This window comes from Gossypium hirsutum, chromosome D12, assembly GCF_007990345.1.
Source record: "Gossypium hirsutum isolate 1008001.06 chromosome D12, Gossypium_hirsutum_v2.1, whole genome shotgun sequence".
Classification (NCBI taxonomy): Eukaryota; Viridiplantae; Streptophyta; class Magnoliopsida; order Malvales; family Malvaceae; genus Gossypium; species Gossypium hirsutum.
In genome coordinates, this window is record NC_053448.1 from 60,485,917 (window position 1) to 60,505,235 (window position 19,319).

The 19,319-nt window shown below is 30.9% G+C and overlaps 1 protein-coding gene across 1 annotated transcript; it reads left to right on the forward strand.

Moving 5' to 3' along the window:
• The first annotated feature begins 3,708 nt into the window (after nt 1–3,708).
• Nucleotides 3,709–6,906, forward strand: LOC107947678 (outer envelope pore protein 37, chloroplastic). The gene is made up of 6 exons (XM_016882255.2): nt 3,709–4,331; nt 5,184–5,273; nt 5,939–6,109; nt 6,226–6,320; nt 6,432–6,552; nt 6,643–6,906. Exons 1-6 carry the CDS (start codon nt 3,909–3,911, stop codon nt 6,775–6,777), a joined length of 1,035 nt encoding a protein of 344 aa, XP_016737744.2. The 5' UTR covers nt 3,709–3,908; the 3' UTR covers nt 6,778–6,906.
• Nucleotides 6,907–19,319: the final 12,413 nt, after the last annotated feature.

Sequence of the window (19,319 nt, forward strand, 5' to 3'; positions counted from 1 at the left end):
AACAGACAGCAATTGGATCTTCGAATGTTCCGATTACAGCTGAGGATCCTACAGAAGTTCAAAGTAATTTTACATTTAATTTACATGCGTGTTGACTTATAATTGATTTATTTTTTAAATTCTTATATTATAATATACCATTTGTAGCTAAAAATGGTGGGACACGCAGAGGTCGAGGACGTACGCTACTTAGAGAGTTATATGAGTTAGATCCAGTCGAGCGTGTCAAAGTTGGACGAAATAGTTTTGGTCAGCCTGTTGGATCAGAAGCTCGACTTTTATCAGGATACATGGGCATTTTAGCACGAAATCCGAACATGTTGCCTATCAACTACGAGTCATGGCATCAAATGCCCGATAGCAACAAAAACCAAGCCATCGATAATATTAAGGTAACAAAATGTTAATGTCATATGTAATGCTTGAGACATAGTTTCATTTATATTTACTTTATTAACTTGTGTTTTTTGTAGGCGAGATTTGCTTTAGAGGTCTCGGATGCTTATGTAAAGAAGGCATTGGGAAAAAGATGGAGAGATAATAAAAGTACTTTGAAGAAAAATTATTATAAGACAAAAACAACCCTCGATGAGAAATTGCAAAATGTCCCGCAGGGTATGTTGAGGTACCAATGGGAAGATGCGGTTAGATTTTGGCATTTGAAGAAATGCGAGGTATGACGTTCTTCCAAACTATTGTAATTATTTCGGTTTATAGTATTTACTATTTACGAACTAAAAATTTCATAACGTAGGATCGTGAACAAGTTGGAAAAAGTAGCAGGCAGAAACAAAAATTCACTCACACAGCCGGATCGAGAAGTTTTGCATGTGTAGCTGAGGCAGAGGTATTTTGAATTTTTTAATATTCTCAAATATGTATAACTTTCCATTAAATAACATTTTTACACATATATTGTAGGAACTGTCGTCCGGTCAAAAAGTTGGACGCCTTCAACTTTTTGAAATTACACATAGGAAGAAAGATGGATCTCCCACGACTCCTGAAGCTGGTGAAATGATGGTACGTTTACTTAATACGATTTGACTTGTTTTAGTTATTTATAGTGTTTATTTTCTAATGGTTTAATTCATAGCTTCTAATGCGACTATTGTTATGTTGCATATGTTTTTTAATATATATTGCGTTCCTAACTATGTGATTTATTTATTAGGAAAAACTAAAAGATAAAAAGGCGGAGTACGAAGCGATTGCTTCTAGTGATAGTTCTGTTCATCTTGAAGACATTGATAACCGGATTATTACTGAAGTTTTGGGTCCTGAAAGGTATGGTCGGGTTCGATTTCAAGGATCTTTTGTTAGCCCAACCCAATATTTTGGATCCAGCTCGCACCAATACATGGCTTCGGGGAGTCAGGCTCAAGCTGAAGTTCAGAGGTTAAAAGACCAGATGGCTCAGATGCAAGCGACCACAGTTGAGGTTCAAAGGAAATATGAAGAACTCCAGCTACAACTTAAAGCAGAGGCGGCGGCGAGGGAAGCAGCGGCTGTAGCGAGGGAAGCAGAGGCTGCAGCGAGAGAAGCAGAGCAGAGCAAAAAGTACGACGAACTCCAGCAGCAGCTTCAGATTATGATGAAGATGTTTCAGTCGCAACTTCCGCCGTCATAGTGTATTACATAAATATTTTAACATTTAACATTTTTGCAAAAATAATATGAATTCACTTTTATTTATTGATATTAATATTATTTTTATTCGTTTAATTTGGAATATTATATAAATTTATTGCCTTTGGCTGGTTTAAATCTGTTTGCTTTTGATTTGTTGCTACAGGTGGGCTGAAAAAATGAAAAATTTAATATTAAAAAAATCATAAAAATAGTGGCGTTTTTGTGAAAAAGCGCCACTAAAGACCAGTTCTTTAGCGGCGCTTAGAAAAAAACGCTGCTAAAGACAATGCTCTTTAGTGGCGTTTCTTTCAAAGCGCCGCTAAAGAACATGGTTTTTAGCGGTGTTTTTTCTAAGCGCCGCTAAAGAACATGGTCTTTAGCGGCATTTTTTTTATAAGCGCCGCTAAAGAACATGGTCTTTAGCGGCGTTTTTTTCTAAGCGCCGCTAAAGAACATGGTCTTTAGTGGCGTTTTTGTTTGTAAACGCCACAAACTTTTGCGTCGTTTTCGTTAGCGGCCTTTTTTGCGGCGTTTTGGAAGCGCCGCAAATACCTTTAGTGGCGTTAAAAAGCGCCGCTAAAGGCCTAAAAAAACGCCGCTAAAGACCTGTTTTGGTGTAGTGTGATCATTAGTTGGGTGTGGATTGTAGAATTTGAGCTTAAAACACCGATAGTTTCTCCCAAGATGAAAGGCAGAGGCTCAACGCTAAGTTCAGTGGAGTTGTCAAACTTTAAACCTTTGACATTTTATCTATTATAGGGATTGAACTAAATTAATTTTACTATTAAATAGGTTAATGTGCAAATTTATCACTATACTTTATTTTGATTAATATTTGCCATTGTACTTTTGAGTTAAAAATTAATATACCACTATGTTTTAACTTTATCTTGAATTTTGCAGTTTTAATTTTTATTGATTTTTGCCGCTTTAATTTTTTTTATTGAATTTTATCACTAAATTTTAATTTTTATTAAAATTTACTATTTAATTTTAATTTAAAATAAATTGACGAAAAAAATTAATAAAAATAATATTTTAATATAATACGTAAATTATTAAATTAATATTATATTGACAATTAATAAAAAATTATTTATATATAAAAAGTAAACTTAATATTTTTAAAATTTTTATTTTCAAGTATTTCTTTTAATAAATAAAATTCTAAATAAAATTTACTATTTTGAATATTTATAAAATGAATTAATATTAATTATTAAAATAAAAACTTTCTTGTTAAAATTTATTTTTAAATCATCAAAATCAATATTAAGAAGTAAAAGCTAATTAAAAATTAAAATTAATGAAAGAAATGAATAAAATTAAAAGTTTAGTGATAAAATTCAATCACATAACCGTTGTGAGAAAAATTTAACCATATTTATAAAATATAATGACAAATATTAATCAAAATAAAATACAATGATAAATTTTAATATTCACCAATAGTATGGTGACAAATTTACATTTTAACTCAAATTTAATTTTTGTATCATCAATTGGAATAGAATTAACATTTATTATTAAAAAAAATTTTAAAATTATTTTTTATATTTATAGTTGAACTTTAAACAAAAAATTTTATTGTAAATTTATAAAAAGCTTTAAAAATATAACTCCGTTAGACATTAAATTACATTTTTTAAACAATAAATATTAGATCTATTGAAATTTAACCCTTTTTCTGTTTCTTTTCAATATTTTATGGGTTAAATTAAATTAATTAATTTAATAATAAAACAATTAATTTAATTCTATCTCTATAATAAAAGACTTATCGAGTACATTTCATATTAATTTTGAAGATTCAATTAAAATGTTTAAAAGTATTAAATAAATTTAAATGATTTTAATATAATAAAAATATATTAATTTTAAGTTTTTATATAAAAGAAAAACATCAGCAAAAAGCTCATAAATGTTAGGTTGACTTTGTATATTAGACACTTAACTATTGCAAGCAACATGCAATGTAAAATTTTCATTTTATTTCGGAGATAGGAATAGGGATGAGCGGAATTCTGTTTAAAATAAAAACCAGTAATTTCCAAAAATTTTCGCATCAAATTTTCCGCCAAATAACAGCAATGGCCCCATTTCCACAAATAACAATGGCTTCCTTTTTTTTTTTCTTTCAAACAAAGCAAAAGCGTATAGCTTCAATGGATAACTCCTCGGGACTCTGTTAGAAGTGCTGTAATCAAAGAGACCAAAGCTTCAAACTTTTAAAGCCCTTTGAAGACACACATTTTGCTTTGATTTATCGACCAGCGATGTTGGAGCCATCTTCTCAAAAACCCAATTTCTTAATCCCACAGGTGTCGCCAACTCCGGCGGCTCCACCGCCACCAATGAAACAACCACCTCCACCACCACCGCCACCTTCTCTAGTACGCACCTACTCCGGCAAGTTACTGTCTCTTCTATCCGAAAGACCTTCCCTTAGGGCGACTTCGGAGTTCGACAGTGACAGCCGTGTGTTCTTTCACAAGGTGTCGTGTAAGCTGTTCGACAACCTGGCCAGTCTCAAATTGTCGTTCATCAACGATAGAAAACGCGAGATCTCGGAACCGCAGTTGATGTTAACGTCAAAGTACTTGTCTATCCATTACGATCCTGATGAACAAAATGCCCTCATTAGGACCTCTTTTGATGTGGGTCCTATGTTGAATTTCAATGTTGCCCATGATCTCAAGGTTTGCCCCCTTTTTTTTCGTTTAAAAACATGTATATATTTACTTAGTGGTGTTGAGTTAGTTGGTTGGCATTGTCAATGAAAATTATATAGTTATTGTTTACTCTTTTATTGAGATGCATGGGAGGTTTGAGAGATTGTTTTTTTTGGTAATATTTAATAAGATGCAGCCCGATTTGTGCATTGGAGGTGCAAGTTTTCATGAAATTGATGAGGGGATTTTACTGAAATTTTCTCTCATATTGATTCTTGAAGACCATTTTGTTCATCCTTTTGCATTTGGATTTTCATCTTAAAAACCTCCATTTTCTTTTAGATGATGTACTTTTTGGAATCTGAAAATTGTTATTGCTTCTGGAGTCAATGCTATCAATAGGGGTGTTAAAAGTGGCATTGGTGCTCTCAAGCTATTTGAGAGTTATTGGCTTGAACTTGAGCTATTAATCAAATCAAATTCGAGCAGTTTATAAGTCTAATCGAACATTTTGTTTTAATATGGTTTTATATTATAAAATTACATTTTTACTCTTGTTATATAGAAAGAGCTTAAGTACAAACGAGCTCCAGCTTGACTACGAATGAGCTTAATTGAGCTTGAGTTCGATCTTAAGTACGAAAATTTATAAGCAAGCTTAATCCAGTTTGATTAAGCCTTGACCCAAGCTCTAGCTTAAAAATTAATGTTTATTCAAGCTCAAGCCGAGTATTGAGCTTTGAGTTTCAAGTTGAACTCGTGCTTGTCACTATTCAGGTTTGGTTCGGCTCAATTACACCCCTAGCTATCTCGGTTGTTATTTTGAATATTTACTTCAAGCGACATATGTTGTCCCGTTAATATTTGTATTTTTCTCAGGCACAACAAGGTGAGGTGTCTATGTATGCAAGCCTTCCCAGTCCCGGCTTTGGTGTCCAAGTATCATCTTCTTTTCCATATTCTGGTTTGGTGAGTACTATTTTTGTCCTAAGTATCTTCCTGTAATAATCAACCATTTATAGCATTAAGTTCTAGACAATTGGAGACTTAAATACCTTAATGTTCTTATACTGATAGCATGACAGCACTTATTCATATTAGTCCCATCAAATATTTATCTGACCATAGAGTTTGAAAAAGTATCCGGTAATTCCCGTTCAGCCGGTTTTCGTGGTTCTGACTATAGTTTTCAAAGGTGCAACCTGTGCTTTAGGCATTAGAATCCTTGTGTTTCTTGAGGCATAAGGCACAAAAGAAAAAAGCTTACTTAAGTGAAGTAAGACACAATATGTAATAATGTGTGATTTGTTACTTTTGTATATGTATTTGTGTGTGTATGTGTTTTGCCTACGGTCTTACAAAAAAAATGAGTCCGAGTCCAACAGACATATGTCCGATCAAATGTATGCTGCTTGAAAGGGTATAAGATGCTTTTGTTGTTTGACACTTAGATACAGTGCTTAGGTGCATGCCTTAACATGTGTCTGATTACTGGTATTGCTGTTGTGTTTTCGTGCCTATGCATTATCACCCGTCCACCGCGCTTCTTTTCCGCTTTAATATATTTAAACAAGGTTATAGCCTCTCTCTTTTTTGCCCTCTAATTACCTTCTGTTACTTTCCTCTCGCTGCAGCCTAGAGCAACGATTAGATTCCCGATGGGTGAAGTTACATTGGAGGAGAGAGAAGAGGCGGATGTACTGAGAACATTGTCGTTAAAGGGAATTCTTAGAGGTCAAATTTTAAACGGGGTCTGTTCCGCTCATTACGTTGATGAAGAACTGAAATTAAGATACATATATAAGGTGGTTATTCCTCATTGTTATAAAAGCTCTGCTTCTGTTCCTGTTTATGTGCAAAATTTTGAGTTTGTGGGTGTTTTCTTTTACTAGATGGTTTCGATGTTTTTGTTGAATTTCAGGATCAAGCAATGTCATTTATCCCTAGCATTTCGATACCGTCGAATGCTGTATCATTTGCATTCAAGCGACGTCTCAGTCCATCTGATAAATTGAGGTTAGAACGCTGCAATTTCTTTTATTTTGCTCAGGACATAACGAGCTCTTTTCGCAGTGGTGTCTGTTCTATCGAAGTGTTTTTATGATCGGTTTTCGAACTTATCCGCAGCTACTGGTACAAGCTTTATTCGAACAATTGGAATGCTGTGTACAAGCACACATACAAGAAAAGCTTCAAGCTCAAAGCTGGATATGATTCAGAAGTCCGTCTCGGTTGGGCTTCTATATGGGTAAGCTCTTTCTATTTGCCGAACTTTGTCATCCTCGAAAGCAAGGCTCTCGTTGTTTACTCGAAATAACTCATAATATCCTCGTTTCAGGTTGGAGACAAAAACGGCAGGGCAAGGACAGCCCCGATGAAGATGAAAGTCCAGTTTATGTTACAGGTACCGCAGGATGACATTAAGTCATCGACGCTAATGTTCCGAGTTAAAAAGAGATGGGATATATTGTAGTGTAGTCCCGTGCCTGCGACATCCTCGTCTCGTTTCTCTCTTTATATTTGCATAGTTTCTTTTTACCTTTTACGACGCTTCGTAATGATGCTAACTGTTATATAATCACATCATTATATATTTTGATCATATCTGCTGTTTTTGAGACAATTTCTAAAAGTATTCATAGCTCCTCTTCAACCTATAAATAGAAGGACAATATGTTTCAAAGCACTCGAATACACAATCTCCTGCATTAGCAGCAATGCTTATGCTAATCAAGTTAAGACTCAATCGACAATTAAATATTAGTTAAATATTCATTATATACTTATTACATGAATGGTTTAAATTTGATGTATTAAAAAAATTCTTATAATTAAATTTGTGATTCATTATATACTTGCAAAAGAATAGTGCAAGTGCACATGACTTAAATATTCATTTAGTCCTTAAATTTGTTATTCACCCTCAAGTTGGTACTTATGATTCTAAGTTGCCATTCGAATTTTTATTTTGTGAAGTCTTTTAGTACTTCATTGTAATGATGTTAAGTTTGGTATATGTGACATTTTTAGACAGTGATACGTGGTAATGTTGACATTATTATGATATCATAATTTATTTTTTGAAAAAAATAAAAATCTATTATTTAAAAAAAATTATAAACTTTTTAAAATCATAATTTTTTAAAATAATTAGAAAAGTTAGAAAACTCTAAAAATATATAAAAATATATACAAATTTAAAATGTTTTGTTAATAACATGAATAAAATTATTAAAATATTATTAAATAATTAGAAAGGGATATAGAAGATTAAGATGCTTTTTTTTTATTTATATTCCATACACTATCCAGAAAAGAAGAAGAAGAAGAATTTGTATTTAATTTATTGGTACCTTTCTTTTTTATATTCCCATTCAAATCTATAGGATAGATTAGGATCTATATCTATTATCATATATAAATCGAATTGATGAAATAAACAAAATGAAAAAAAAATCTTTCTTTTTCTATCTCGCCCAGTTTTTTGTTGTCTTACATTTATAATTTATACATCTCCATTTATACATGAAAACTACATTAAAATAAAAAATGTAAAACCCATTTTATCTACCTATGCAAACTTGAATTTGATTTTTTTTCCATAAATTGGTAATTGGTCAATCTCGAAGAGAGGGTATGCCCAATTTTCATTTTCAACCAAATTCGAATGAGACTCGTAGTTAATCTGTTGAAGGATACATAATTTTGAAAAAAAAAAGAGAATATTTTATTACATTAATAGTCATTTTTCTTTTAATTATATGTAAATATAAAGAAAATATCGGATAGTCTTTCCTACAAGAAAATGTTCATTTATTGTAGTGGAAGAAAATCAATTAGTTCCGTGATGAAAATGAACTAGTTAATAAGTTCAAATAAACAAACTCAAATAATTCGTTTTTCTTTTAAATTCTAGGACATCTTATAATTTATATCATACTTTTTTGGGGAAATTCTTTGTATTTTTTATCGATGTATCTAACTTATTGTAAATAGAAATTACTGTAATATGTATTAATAATAAATAATAATTGATACTTTCAGAAAAATATTACTATAATAAAAAAAAGAATTCTTTTATTTTTCATTATAGTAACTCGGTGAGATCATTTGATTACTTCTAATTTCGAAATTTGAATATTTTTGAAATAGTTGCGAAAGATTAAAAAATTAAGAATAGAAAATTTCAATTAACTTTATAATCTCTCGATTTTTTTATTGCTCCTTTTCAATCAAAAGAGATAAGAGCCGGTGAATCAGAAACGATTAATTAAGAAAGAATAACAAAAATTTTTTTATGGACCATGCATATTAGTATTCATGGATCGTACCTTTTGTTCCACTTACAATTCCTATTTTAATAGGAATGAGACTCTTACTGTAACAACCTCTTTTTTTGTGATATTGAAAATAGTGGTTTCGGGGCTACCAAATTCGACGAGTAAGTTCGTAAATATTATTATTTAATATTTACGAGTCAAATGTGATTTTTAAAAAGGTTTTTGATTTGATAATTTATGCTATATAAGTGATTTATTAAGTTCAAGTGGTTTTAGAAAATAAGGTATCGGGATCTTGTTTTTATAAACTGAGCTGTAAATATTTTTATAAATATTTATGGAGCGTCATTAAGGTGGTATTAAAGTTTCATTAAGAAATTCTAACGTTTCAATGGTTAATTAATTAAAAAAGATCAAATTAAAAAAAAGTACATTCCCGGGACTCCGTTCCTGTAAATCGGACTCGTTTGTGTAGTTAATTAGGTTTCAATTAAATGAATTTGCTTGAATTAAAAGTAATTATATATAAGAACTAAATTGCATATAATATAGAGTGAAAATTGAATTATAGATTAAAGAAAAATTAAAGGGACTAAAGAAGCAATTATGTCATTATTCTTTAACAAGGTGGCATAAGTTAAGATATTTATAAATTTAATATATATTATAATAAAATATGTTTTACTTAATTATTAAGAGTATATATATTATATTATATTAAAACAAAACAAAAAAAATAAAAAATAAATAAAAAGAAAGAAAGAAAAGAAAAGAAAAAGGAAAGAAAGGAAGGAGAAAGCCACGGTTTTAGTGGCTTTAATTGTTCAAAGTTTATTTGGTTAGTCAATTTAGTTCATTTTTCTTTTAATTTTTATGTTTTTGGAATCCCGATATTAAATATTACCCAACCCATGTCAAAATTTTAGAAATTATTGAGTTTTTAAATGTTGTTAATGTTGAATAATTTTAGTATTAGAGATTAAATTAATAGATTTTTAAGTTAGAAGTGAAAAAGGATTGAATTGTAGAAAAAATTGTAAATTTTGAGTAATAGGGACTAAAATGTGAAAAATTTAAAATTTAGAGATTTAAGTGAAATTAGAGAGTTAAATCTAGTTTACAGTGGAAATTGAATGAAAATATAGAATTGCTTGTGAAGAAATAAAATTAGTCTCGTTTAGGGACTAAATTGGAATTTAGACAAATGTTGAGTAAAAATTGAAATATGCAATTGAATTGTATTGTATTGTATTGTATTGTATTGATGAATTTTAATTTCTTAGCTAACGTCATACCGGAATCCTCGACTAAAAAGGGGAAAGATAAAGTCGACGAGGAATAGCTTGGAATTTTTGGTTTGTATTTTTATAATCCGAATTTAATTGTTAATTGTTATAATTCAATTTAATGTATATAGTAAGTGTTGAGGTGAGAATTATTATGTTTTGCAATTGAAATGGATTGATTTAGTAATGTGATGAATTTATTGAATTTATATTGATTGAATTGGTATATATATTGAATATATTGATTATTTGAATTGAAATGAATATTGGTTGTATTTGAAAAGTGAATTGAAACCCTATTAACTGTATCGGGTTGAGTCGGATATAGATGGCATGCCATAAGATTGGAAAAGTTCAAGGATTTCTTCGACTTCGAGTCGATGAGACATTGGGTGTCCATTTACTACTTCGGATTAATTTGATGACGCATTGGGTGCCAATTTACTTCGGTTTAACTGATGAGGCACTAAGTGTCAAATTATTACTTTGAATTATCCGATGAGGCACTGGTGCCAAACTGGTGTGTTTTGGTTGGATCTGTGTATCCGTCCGAGTCCGAGTCGTGTAATAGGGGTAAATGAATAATAAAGTTTTATAATTGATATTGAAATGGTATGGTATGAGAAATGGAAGTGAAATAGTGAATTGAAAATAGAATATGAAAAATGTTGCAAATATATGGAATATATGAGTTAAATACTCATGAAATGACTATGGAATGAATATTGCAATTGTATAATGAAATGTGAAATAAATTGTGAAAATCTATTTATATAGCAAGTATGAGAATTGAGATATTTGTGAAACAAATGAAATATGATATAGTTGTTGTAATAATTAAATATTAATATGTGTTTATATTTCAATTATATATTTGTAATTTCTTATCTTTAAATATTCGGATTATAGAAATACCATTGAGTTTATACTCAGCGTACGGTTTTGTTTCCCCTGCGCAAATTAGGCACTTAACTTTTGATCGCTGATTTAGCATCCAACAACAATCCCGAACTTAAATGTAGTGATGTTTATCCTTTGTGTCGGCATATACCTAGGGTGTCTAAATCATAATTATTTTGTGGTTTGATTGTAAATGAGGTTATAAGTTTAATTTTGGTTGCTTTTATACATATAAATATGTGTTTGTTTTTGAAGTCATATTATGACATGATAAATTGAACTAAATCTAGATAGGTGCATGTGATTTTAATTCTATGTTTAAGTGCTCGTGAACTAGGCAAATTGATTTGGATTTAGTATGTTTATAATTTGGATTAAAATGATGCTTTGATGACTTAGGGTGGGTTTGGATGGGCGATTGGGTACGGTGCGGTGCATTTAGATTACTTTTTGTCTCACGCTACAGTATCGCTACACTATCTAATCTCACCGCCACCGCTGTTTTTACACTAACCACAGGTAAACGCACCGCCCATCCGAACTCACCCTTATTTTGATGATATAAAATGTTTAAAATTTCTGTCTATTTGATCTGTAAACTCCGGTAATGCTCCGTAACCCGGTTCCGACGAGAGATACAGGTTGGAGGTGTTACACTTACTTTTTTCGAATGCAACAAAAACTCTTCGTCGTATGTGGGCTTTTCCCAATATTTTATTGTTAAGTATAGTTATAATTTTTTTCGCTCGATCTGTCTATTCAGTAAATAAATGGAAGTTCTATCTATCAATATGTATGGTCTTGGACCATCAATAATGATTTTTCTTTCGAGTTTGGCTACTTTATTGATTCACTTACCGATCTATTATGTCAATATTAATCACTACTGTTGGATTTTTTGTTCTTATTTATAGTGACAATTACATGTCTCATGATGAAGGATATTTGAAATTTTTTGCTTACATGAGTTTGTTCAATGCTTCAATGTTGGGATTAGTTACTTGTTCAAATTTATTACAAATTTATATTTTTGGGGAATTAGTTGGAATGTGCTCTTATCTATTAATAGGTTTTTGGTTCACACGACCCGCTGCGGCAAATGCTTGTCAAAAAGCGTTTGTAACTAATGGGATAGGCGATTTTGGTTTATTATTAGGAATCTTAGGTTTTTATTGGATAACGGGAAGTTTCGAATTTCAAGATTTGTTCGAAATATTTAATAACTTGATTTATAATAATAAGGTTCATTTTTTATTTGTTACTTTATGTGCCTCTTTATTATTTGCGCCAGCATCATTGAATTGAATTAATAAATATTCAAATAGATAGAATAGATAGAATTTGAATATCGAGCGGGTAGCGGGAATCGAACCCGCATCGTTAGCTTGGAAGGCTAGGGGTTATAGTCGACGTTGATTCATTATTTTTAGCGTCTCTAATTCAAAACCGAATATGAAATTTTGGTTTCATTTGGCTCCTTTATGGAAGATGGATAAAAAATATAATATAAATAAGATAAAGGTAAGGCAGTAACGAAATGAAATAAGAATTCGGCCCATAACATCTATGTTAGCTTTTCTATCTGAATGCATTCAAAACAATTTGATTTTTAGATGATCCTTCTAGAAGAGTGCGACTAGAATAGAACAATTTTTCTAGTTACTTCGTTCTCTATTTCTATTTGAGAAAATCTTTAGGAAAAACATTTTGTTTCCGCCGAGCTAAAACAAGATGTAAATGTCTCTAGTAGACCAAAGTTATCGTTTAATAGCTATTTTGCTTCAATTTATCCCATCAAAAAAAATTGAAGATTTTGTTACAAATAGAAATACACTTGTCTATCTTTATCCATGGATCTTTTCCTCATACTTATTCAATTGGAAGTATTGATCCAATTGAAAAAAAAATATGTTTCGTAATTTCATAATCCAATTTTTCAATTTTTAGTTAGAATATAATTAAAAAATTATATATAATTTAATTGACCCTTGGATCCAAATCACGAGAATATATATTCTTCCTCAAATCTTTCGTTGAGAGGTAAAGGATTAAATCCTTTTAAGAAAAAATTTTTTTGCTCGGAATATGAATCAAACTGAGGGACCCCTTAACTCTTAGGGGGATTAATAGAACGAGTCACACTTTTAGCACTAAACTATACCCACTACAATGCGATTATTGTATTTATTGTATATTTATTGTATATAAAGGGACCCTTTGTCGAATAGGGGAATTGGGCGTAATCAAGATAGGAGCCACCTTTTGTCAGAAGACTTGTGTTAATAGGAGTTTTGATAGACAGATTTAACAGAAGGACTTTGTAACAGCCTGATTTTGGGTCTAGTCGGAACAGTGGTTTCGGGACCACAAATTCGACAAGAAAAAAATTATTTTAAAATTTTGACATGGGTTGCATTATGATAGGAAGGTTGCATGAAAATACTGATATGAAAATTTTATCGATTTAGTGATTAATTAAAGAAAGGACCTATTTGTATAAAATGTAGAAATTGAATTCTAGAAGCTAGAAGGGTTAAATAGCTATGAAATTCAAAACTAGAGGTCCTTATATGGTAAATATACTATCAATCAAAAGATGATAGATTTTTATGGATGAATCATCCATGGAATTTGAGAAAAAGAAAAGGACTAAATTGGAATTTTTGAAAATTAAAAGATGATAATTAATTACATGAACATATCATCTTTTTCTATCATCTTCTTCCTCAAAATTTACATGGAAACCCTAGGAGAGAGAAAAGAGACTTTCTTGGCATAAATTGGTAAGTAATCATGTCCCGTTTTTAATATTTTTTATATTTTTGAGATCGAGATAACATGTTCTCTCTATTTTGAGGATTTATTTGAAAAGTTATCCAGGTATGGAAATTGTGCCATGGATGAACATGCTGAAAATTGAAAATTTGTGGTAGAAAATGAAAGGTTGTTAGTAAATAAACAACTTTTACCAAGTGATTTTGGGTGAAACTGAGATTTAGGGACTAAATGGTAAACTTGTGAAATTTAAAGGAAAATTTTGATTTTTTTGTGAAATCTATGGACTGTTATAGATATACATGAATTTCCTTTAGGCTTGAAAAGGGGATTGAATTGCATGAATTTCATTTTTCGAGCCTAGGGGCGAAATAAGAATTAATGAAAAGTTTAAGGGCAAAAATGTAATCTTTTTCCAAAGAGTGATTTTTGAACTAAATTGAATAATGTGAGTGTTAAATAAGTTAAATGTGTTGTTATAAATCAAGAAAGACGAGAAATTGACCTTGATCGATAAAAAGAAAAGTGAGAAAATGTGAAAAATTATGAAAGAGTACATTTAGCAATAAAACAGTTTAGACAACAACAGTTGTGTGACTTTGAAAAATCACCAAAAATTATGAAAATTGAATTAGATGCTGAATAATATATGAAATTAAATCTGAATGAGTCTATTTTCACATAAAATAAATTTTGTATACGAAAGAATTTTATATTATGAGATATTTGAATTTGGGTGAGAAAGGGGTCAGAATGATTTCAGAATTCCCTGTTCTGACTTGGAAAAATTGTACAAAAATAATTATGGGTTATAATTTATATTTTTAAAATATTTATTGAGTCTATTTTCAAGAGAAATAAACGAGGACATCATTAGAATTTTGTACAATGAGATAATTAATTTTTAGTAAAGAGAGGTCGGAACTGTCGAACAATGATACAGGGAAAACTTTAAAGAATAAACTGTACTTATTAGATGAACCAAAAATTCTTAAAATTTTATGGTAAGAAGATATGTGAGTCTAGTTTCAGGGAAAATTAACAGATCTTAATTTGGAGCTCTTTAACTTGAGATATAAATAAATTAGTGACTCTGACTCAGGCAAACAACTTGAATTTACATACAGGAAAATAGTGATAGTATGGATAATGTTGTTTAAATGTGTTATACACATTAAGGATGTGGAATGGAGAGGAGGAGGAGAAAAATTATATATGAATATTTAGCTAATATGAGTTTATTTTAAAATAGCTAATTTACATGTTATAGGTTCAGGGACTAAATTTAATAAAAGTAAATTTTTAGGGTAATTTTGTAAAAATTTCAAAAATGACCAAATTGCATGAAATGAATTATTTTATTATTTAAGTTAATAAATTGAATGAAATATTAATTTAGATCAAGATCGGGCAGAAAATTGAGGGAAATAAAAAATTTCTAAAATGCCCCTGTATCTTGGTATTTCTGCAAATTAACCTGGTAAGTTCGTATGAACTATATTCTATACAATTTTGATTAAAGTGAATGTTATTTGGTGATGAATAATATATATGTATATGTGTTAGTATTGAACTGAATTTAGAGAACTGAATTGAATAAGAAATATGTGTTTGTATCACTACAATTCAAACTTTATCATTATTATGTGTTTCATTTACTAATTATGCGTGGTAAGTATTTTAAGGTAAGTGTTTAGTAAAATGAAAATTTATGATTGGATATTGAAATTGAGACTGATACTGAACTGAATTATGGAATACTGAATATTGTTTTGAGTACTGAATTGAATTGTGAAGTTACTAAATATTGTTATGTGTACTGCATTGAACTGTGAGATTACTGCAGTAATGAATTACTGCGATACTGTGAAACTGATTGAAATAAGGAATTATAATTGATACTAAACTAAGATGGAAATTGTACTGAACAGTGAATTAAATGCCCTATTAACTAGTCGGGCTAGTCAGATATAGTTGGCATGCCATAGGATTTGAGAGAGTACGGGTTTTGCCGTCTTACTGATTAGGCACTTATGTGCCGACTACTGTTACTGTTACTCTTACCGATTCGGCACATTGTGTGTCGAATAATATTACTATTACTGTTACCGATTCGACACTTTGTGTGTCAAATACTGTTACCGTATTGTTACAGATTCGGCACTTTGTGTGTTGAATATTATTACGGTTACTGTTACTGCTACCTTTACTGATTACTGTTTAGGTACTGTGTACCGTTAAGGTACAATGTGCCATACTGGTGTGTTTGGTTAGAATCCACGTATCCGCCAAAGCCCGAGACTGTTAATAGGGGTAATTAAATGAAAAGTTAAATCGAATGAAATAAAACAGTTGAGCTATTGAAAGAAACATGATTGTGGAATATAATTTGAAAATGTGAATTGAATATGAAAATATGAAATGAAAACATGAACTAAATATTCATTAGATAAATAATGACTCAATGTGATAGTATATGTTATTGACTAATGAAAGCCAAATTGAATTGTTATTGAAAATATATTATCGAATTTAATACTCAATTTAGATTGAACGCGGGATTGAATACAATCGTTCTGTGGCAAAGGATGAATTGTCGGATAAGACCATAGTTGGACTATGGTACAAAAAGAATGATATACTCATATTCGTAAGCCGTTCTTTGATTCAGTAAGAAATGGTAAGAGACTTATGTGTTTGAATTGAAAGAATTATAGGTTATTATTGATATCGATCTGAAGGAAGTGTGTTTGTTAATTATATTGTATTTGACAAAAAAAATTATGAAGTATTAGAGTTATTTAAAATCCTACTCAGAATTCATTGCTTGCGTATTTGTTTTTATTTATCCTACATGATACGAGTCACAAAGGCCTTAAGATGCGTACACGAAAGAAAGAGAAAATCAAGATTCACTTTCTTGTTTTCAAGAAAATCAAGAAACCGTATCTTGGCCCAATCTTGCTGTTTGGAGCGATTTCAAGAAGCAAGAAAATCAAGATTTCAAATCTTGGAAATCTTGGTCCAAGAAACCAAATCTTGCAGCCAAAGCGCATTGGATCTCCGTTACGAGCATCAACGAACCAATTTCGGTAGAAAATGGAATACAAGCCCAAGTTCTTGAAGGTAAGGCCCAATAAGAATTTTCCAAGCCCAAGCAAGAAACCCACCCATATTTAGGTGAAAATCAGGCCAAATGGTCAAAGGGCCCAATTTGTAAACATTTTAATTGTTAATTTAAATTTTAGGCTTTAGGAAGGTTACATGTTAAAATTCGGCCCAAAACAATCCATTTAAGTGCATGGCCGAATTTACCTATTATTTTTATTAATTAGGTTTAATTTTTAAGTTTTCTAATAAGATTAGGATTAGTCTAAGGCCTATTTAAAGGCATGGCCGGCCACCCTTGTATTCACTACTTAGAATTTTATTGAAATTTCAGATTTGTTAAGTGCAGAATTTTCTTTGAGGTTTTTCTCCAAGAATTCTCTCTTGAGTTTTCTTTAGAAGCTGTTTTAACAATCTTTTGATTGTGGGAGCCATCTTCAACCTTCTTCTTGCCATTGATATTCTTTGGAGGGGAGATTAGAGCCGTTTGAAGGGAGTTGTGAAGTCTTTCGGGATTTCAAGGCTTCTTAGGACTTTAATTTAGTTTCTTGCTGTTCAATTTCTTTTCTTAGATTCTGCTTGTGCCGATTCTTTTATCTAACTTATTTAATCTTCTTGTTGAATTTCTAGCCTCTTTAATATTCAAGAAGACTGATCGGCACTCTTTCTTGGCAGCCAAATTCAATTAAATCCATCTTTTCCCAATTAATCTTGCCGAATTCTTCTTGTCAAATCTGATTGAATTCGGTTGCTGGAATTTTGGGGGAATTGAGTTGCTGTTTCAATTTGGGCAAATCGACATCTCCTTGGGTTTCAAGAACCGTTTTAGTCCATCAATTTCTTTCTTTTCTTCTTGTCGCACCAAACCCTAAATTCTATTAAAATTTGATCGTTTTAATTTTGTTTGCTGTTTTGGTGTTCTTGACAGATTCAGTTGATTGGAAATCAATCTTGGAGTTCGAATTCGTGTTCTTGCATTCCGAAAACACCTCATTCATAAGTGTTTTGATTCTTGGCTGTTCTTTATTGTTTTGGGGATTTTTATCTTTAGATCTGATTAGTTTTAATCTTATTCTCTGCTTTGTTTTCAGATCTGTTCGTTAGAGCCTCGTAGGAGTTTTCTCGTGACTTGGCAACTCGATCTTGGTCCGCGCGCTACCTTCTATCACTACAGATTATCGAAAACTCGATTGGGTTGGAAACTTGTCGAAGATATAGCACACTATCCATTGGTTATATTGGTATGTTCGAATGATTGGATTTTGGATATAGTGACATGTATAGGTATTTAGTTTAATAATGACCTATTTCCATTCACACGAGCAGAGGCACGGGCATGTGTCCCCTACTTCTAAGAAAAAAATTTTGAAAAGTTGAGAAATGACCGTATTTAATTTGTAAACTCCGGTAAGCTTTGTAACCCTATTCCGGCGACGGATTCGAGTTAGGGGTATTACAGACTTAGTCATAACATAAATAACATAAAAATGGATTGTGCAAAAATCCATAGTTATTTTTATTATTTATTCAAACAGACGAAAAGTACTTTCCCTCGTATGGAGAACAAATCCTATCTCTTATCTCTCTAGTTCCGGAACTCTTGGTAAGCTAAGTTTTTTTGAATATACCTTTCAAGAAAAGACCTTTCTTTTATGCCTTATTTATTATGAAAGTGGAACCCGCTCGGAAACCAACTAACTTGATCGATTTAGTGCTTGGATTAGGTCCGGGTAGAGAACAGGTAGGGGCGGTAGGCTTTTCGCTTTAGCCGTTGTTATTCAAGGCCTTACTTTACTCGTTTAAATCTTTTTTGATCCCCTCATTCTTTCTAGTTAGGGAGGCCGTAGATGAAATGATACGTTATAAGTCTAGATAATTAGAATGAAACTCTTTTTAGACTCAAAAATTTGAATTATCTTTGAATTTGGAATAGAAATGACTTGATCGATTTAGTGCTTGGATTAGGTCCGGGTAGAGAACAGGTAGGGGCGGTAGGCTTTTCACTTTAGCCGTTGTTATTCAAGGCCTTACTTTACTCGTTTAAATTTTTTTTGATCCCCTTATTCTTTCTAGTTAGGGAGGCCGTAGATGAAATGATACGTTATAAGTCTAGATAATTAGAATGAAACTCTTTTTAGACTCAAAAATTTGAATTATCTTTGAATTCGGAATAGAAATGAATGGAATAATTAGTTCTAATTATTAAATAGAAATAATTAGTTCTAGCTATTATATTATAAAAAAATAATTATTTTCATTTTCATTTTTAATAATGAATAAATTCAATTTTCATTTTTATTTTTTTAGTTATCTTATTCTTATTATGGTTATATAGGATAGTCTAATAAAAGGATAAGAATAAAAATGAAATTAAGGAAAAAAAGATGCAACCATAGAAATGAAATCCAGATCATAATGAGAGACTCCTTTCTTTTGTTTTCATTCATAAAGACAGAAACTAAGACGAAAAAAAGAGTCGACCCTTCGAGTATTTCACTAAATTGCCTGAGAAAACTGAGATTAAGAGGGACATATATATGTTATGGAATACCCATCTATATTGAATTGCGAATATAGAAATGATAAAATATTTTCTAATTGAACCAAATAAAAATTAATATGGGTCTCCGATAGAGACGAAAGACGATAAATAAACAAGAAAATAA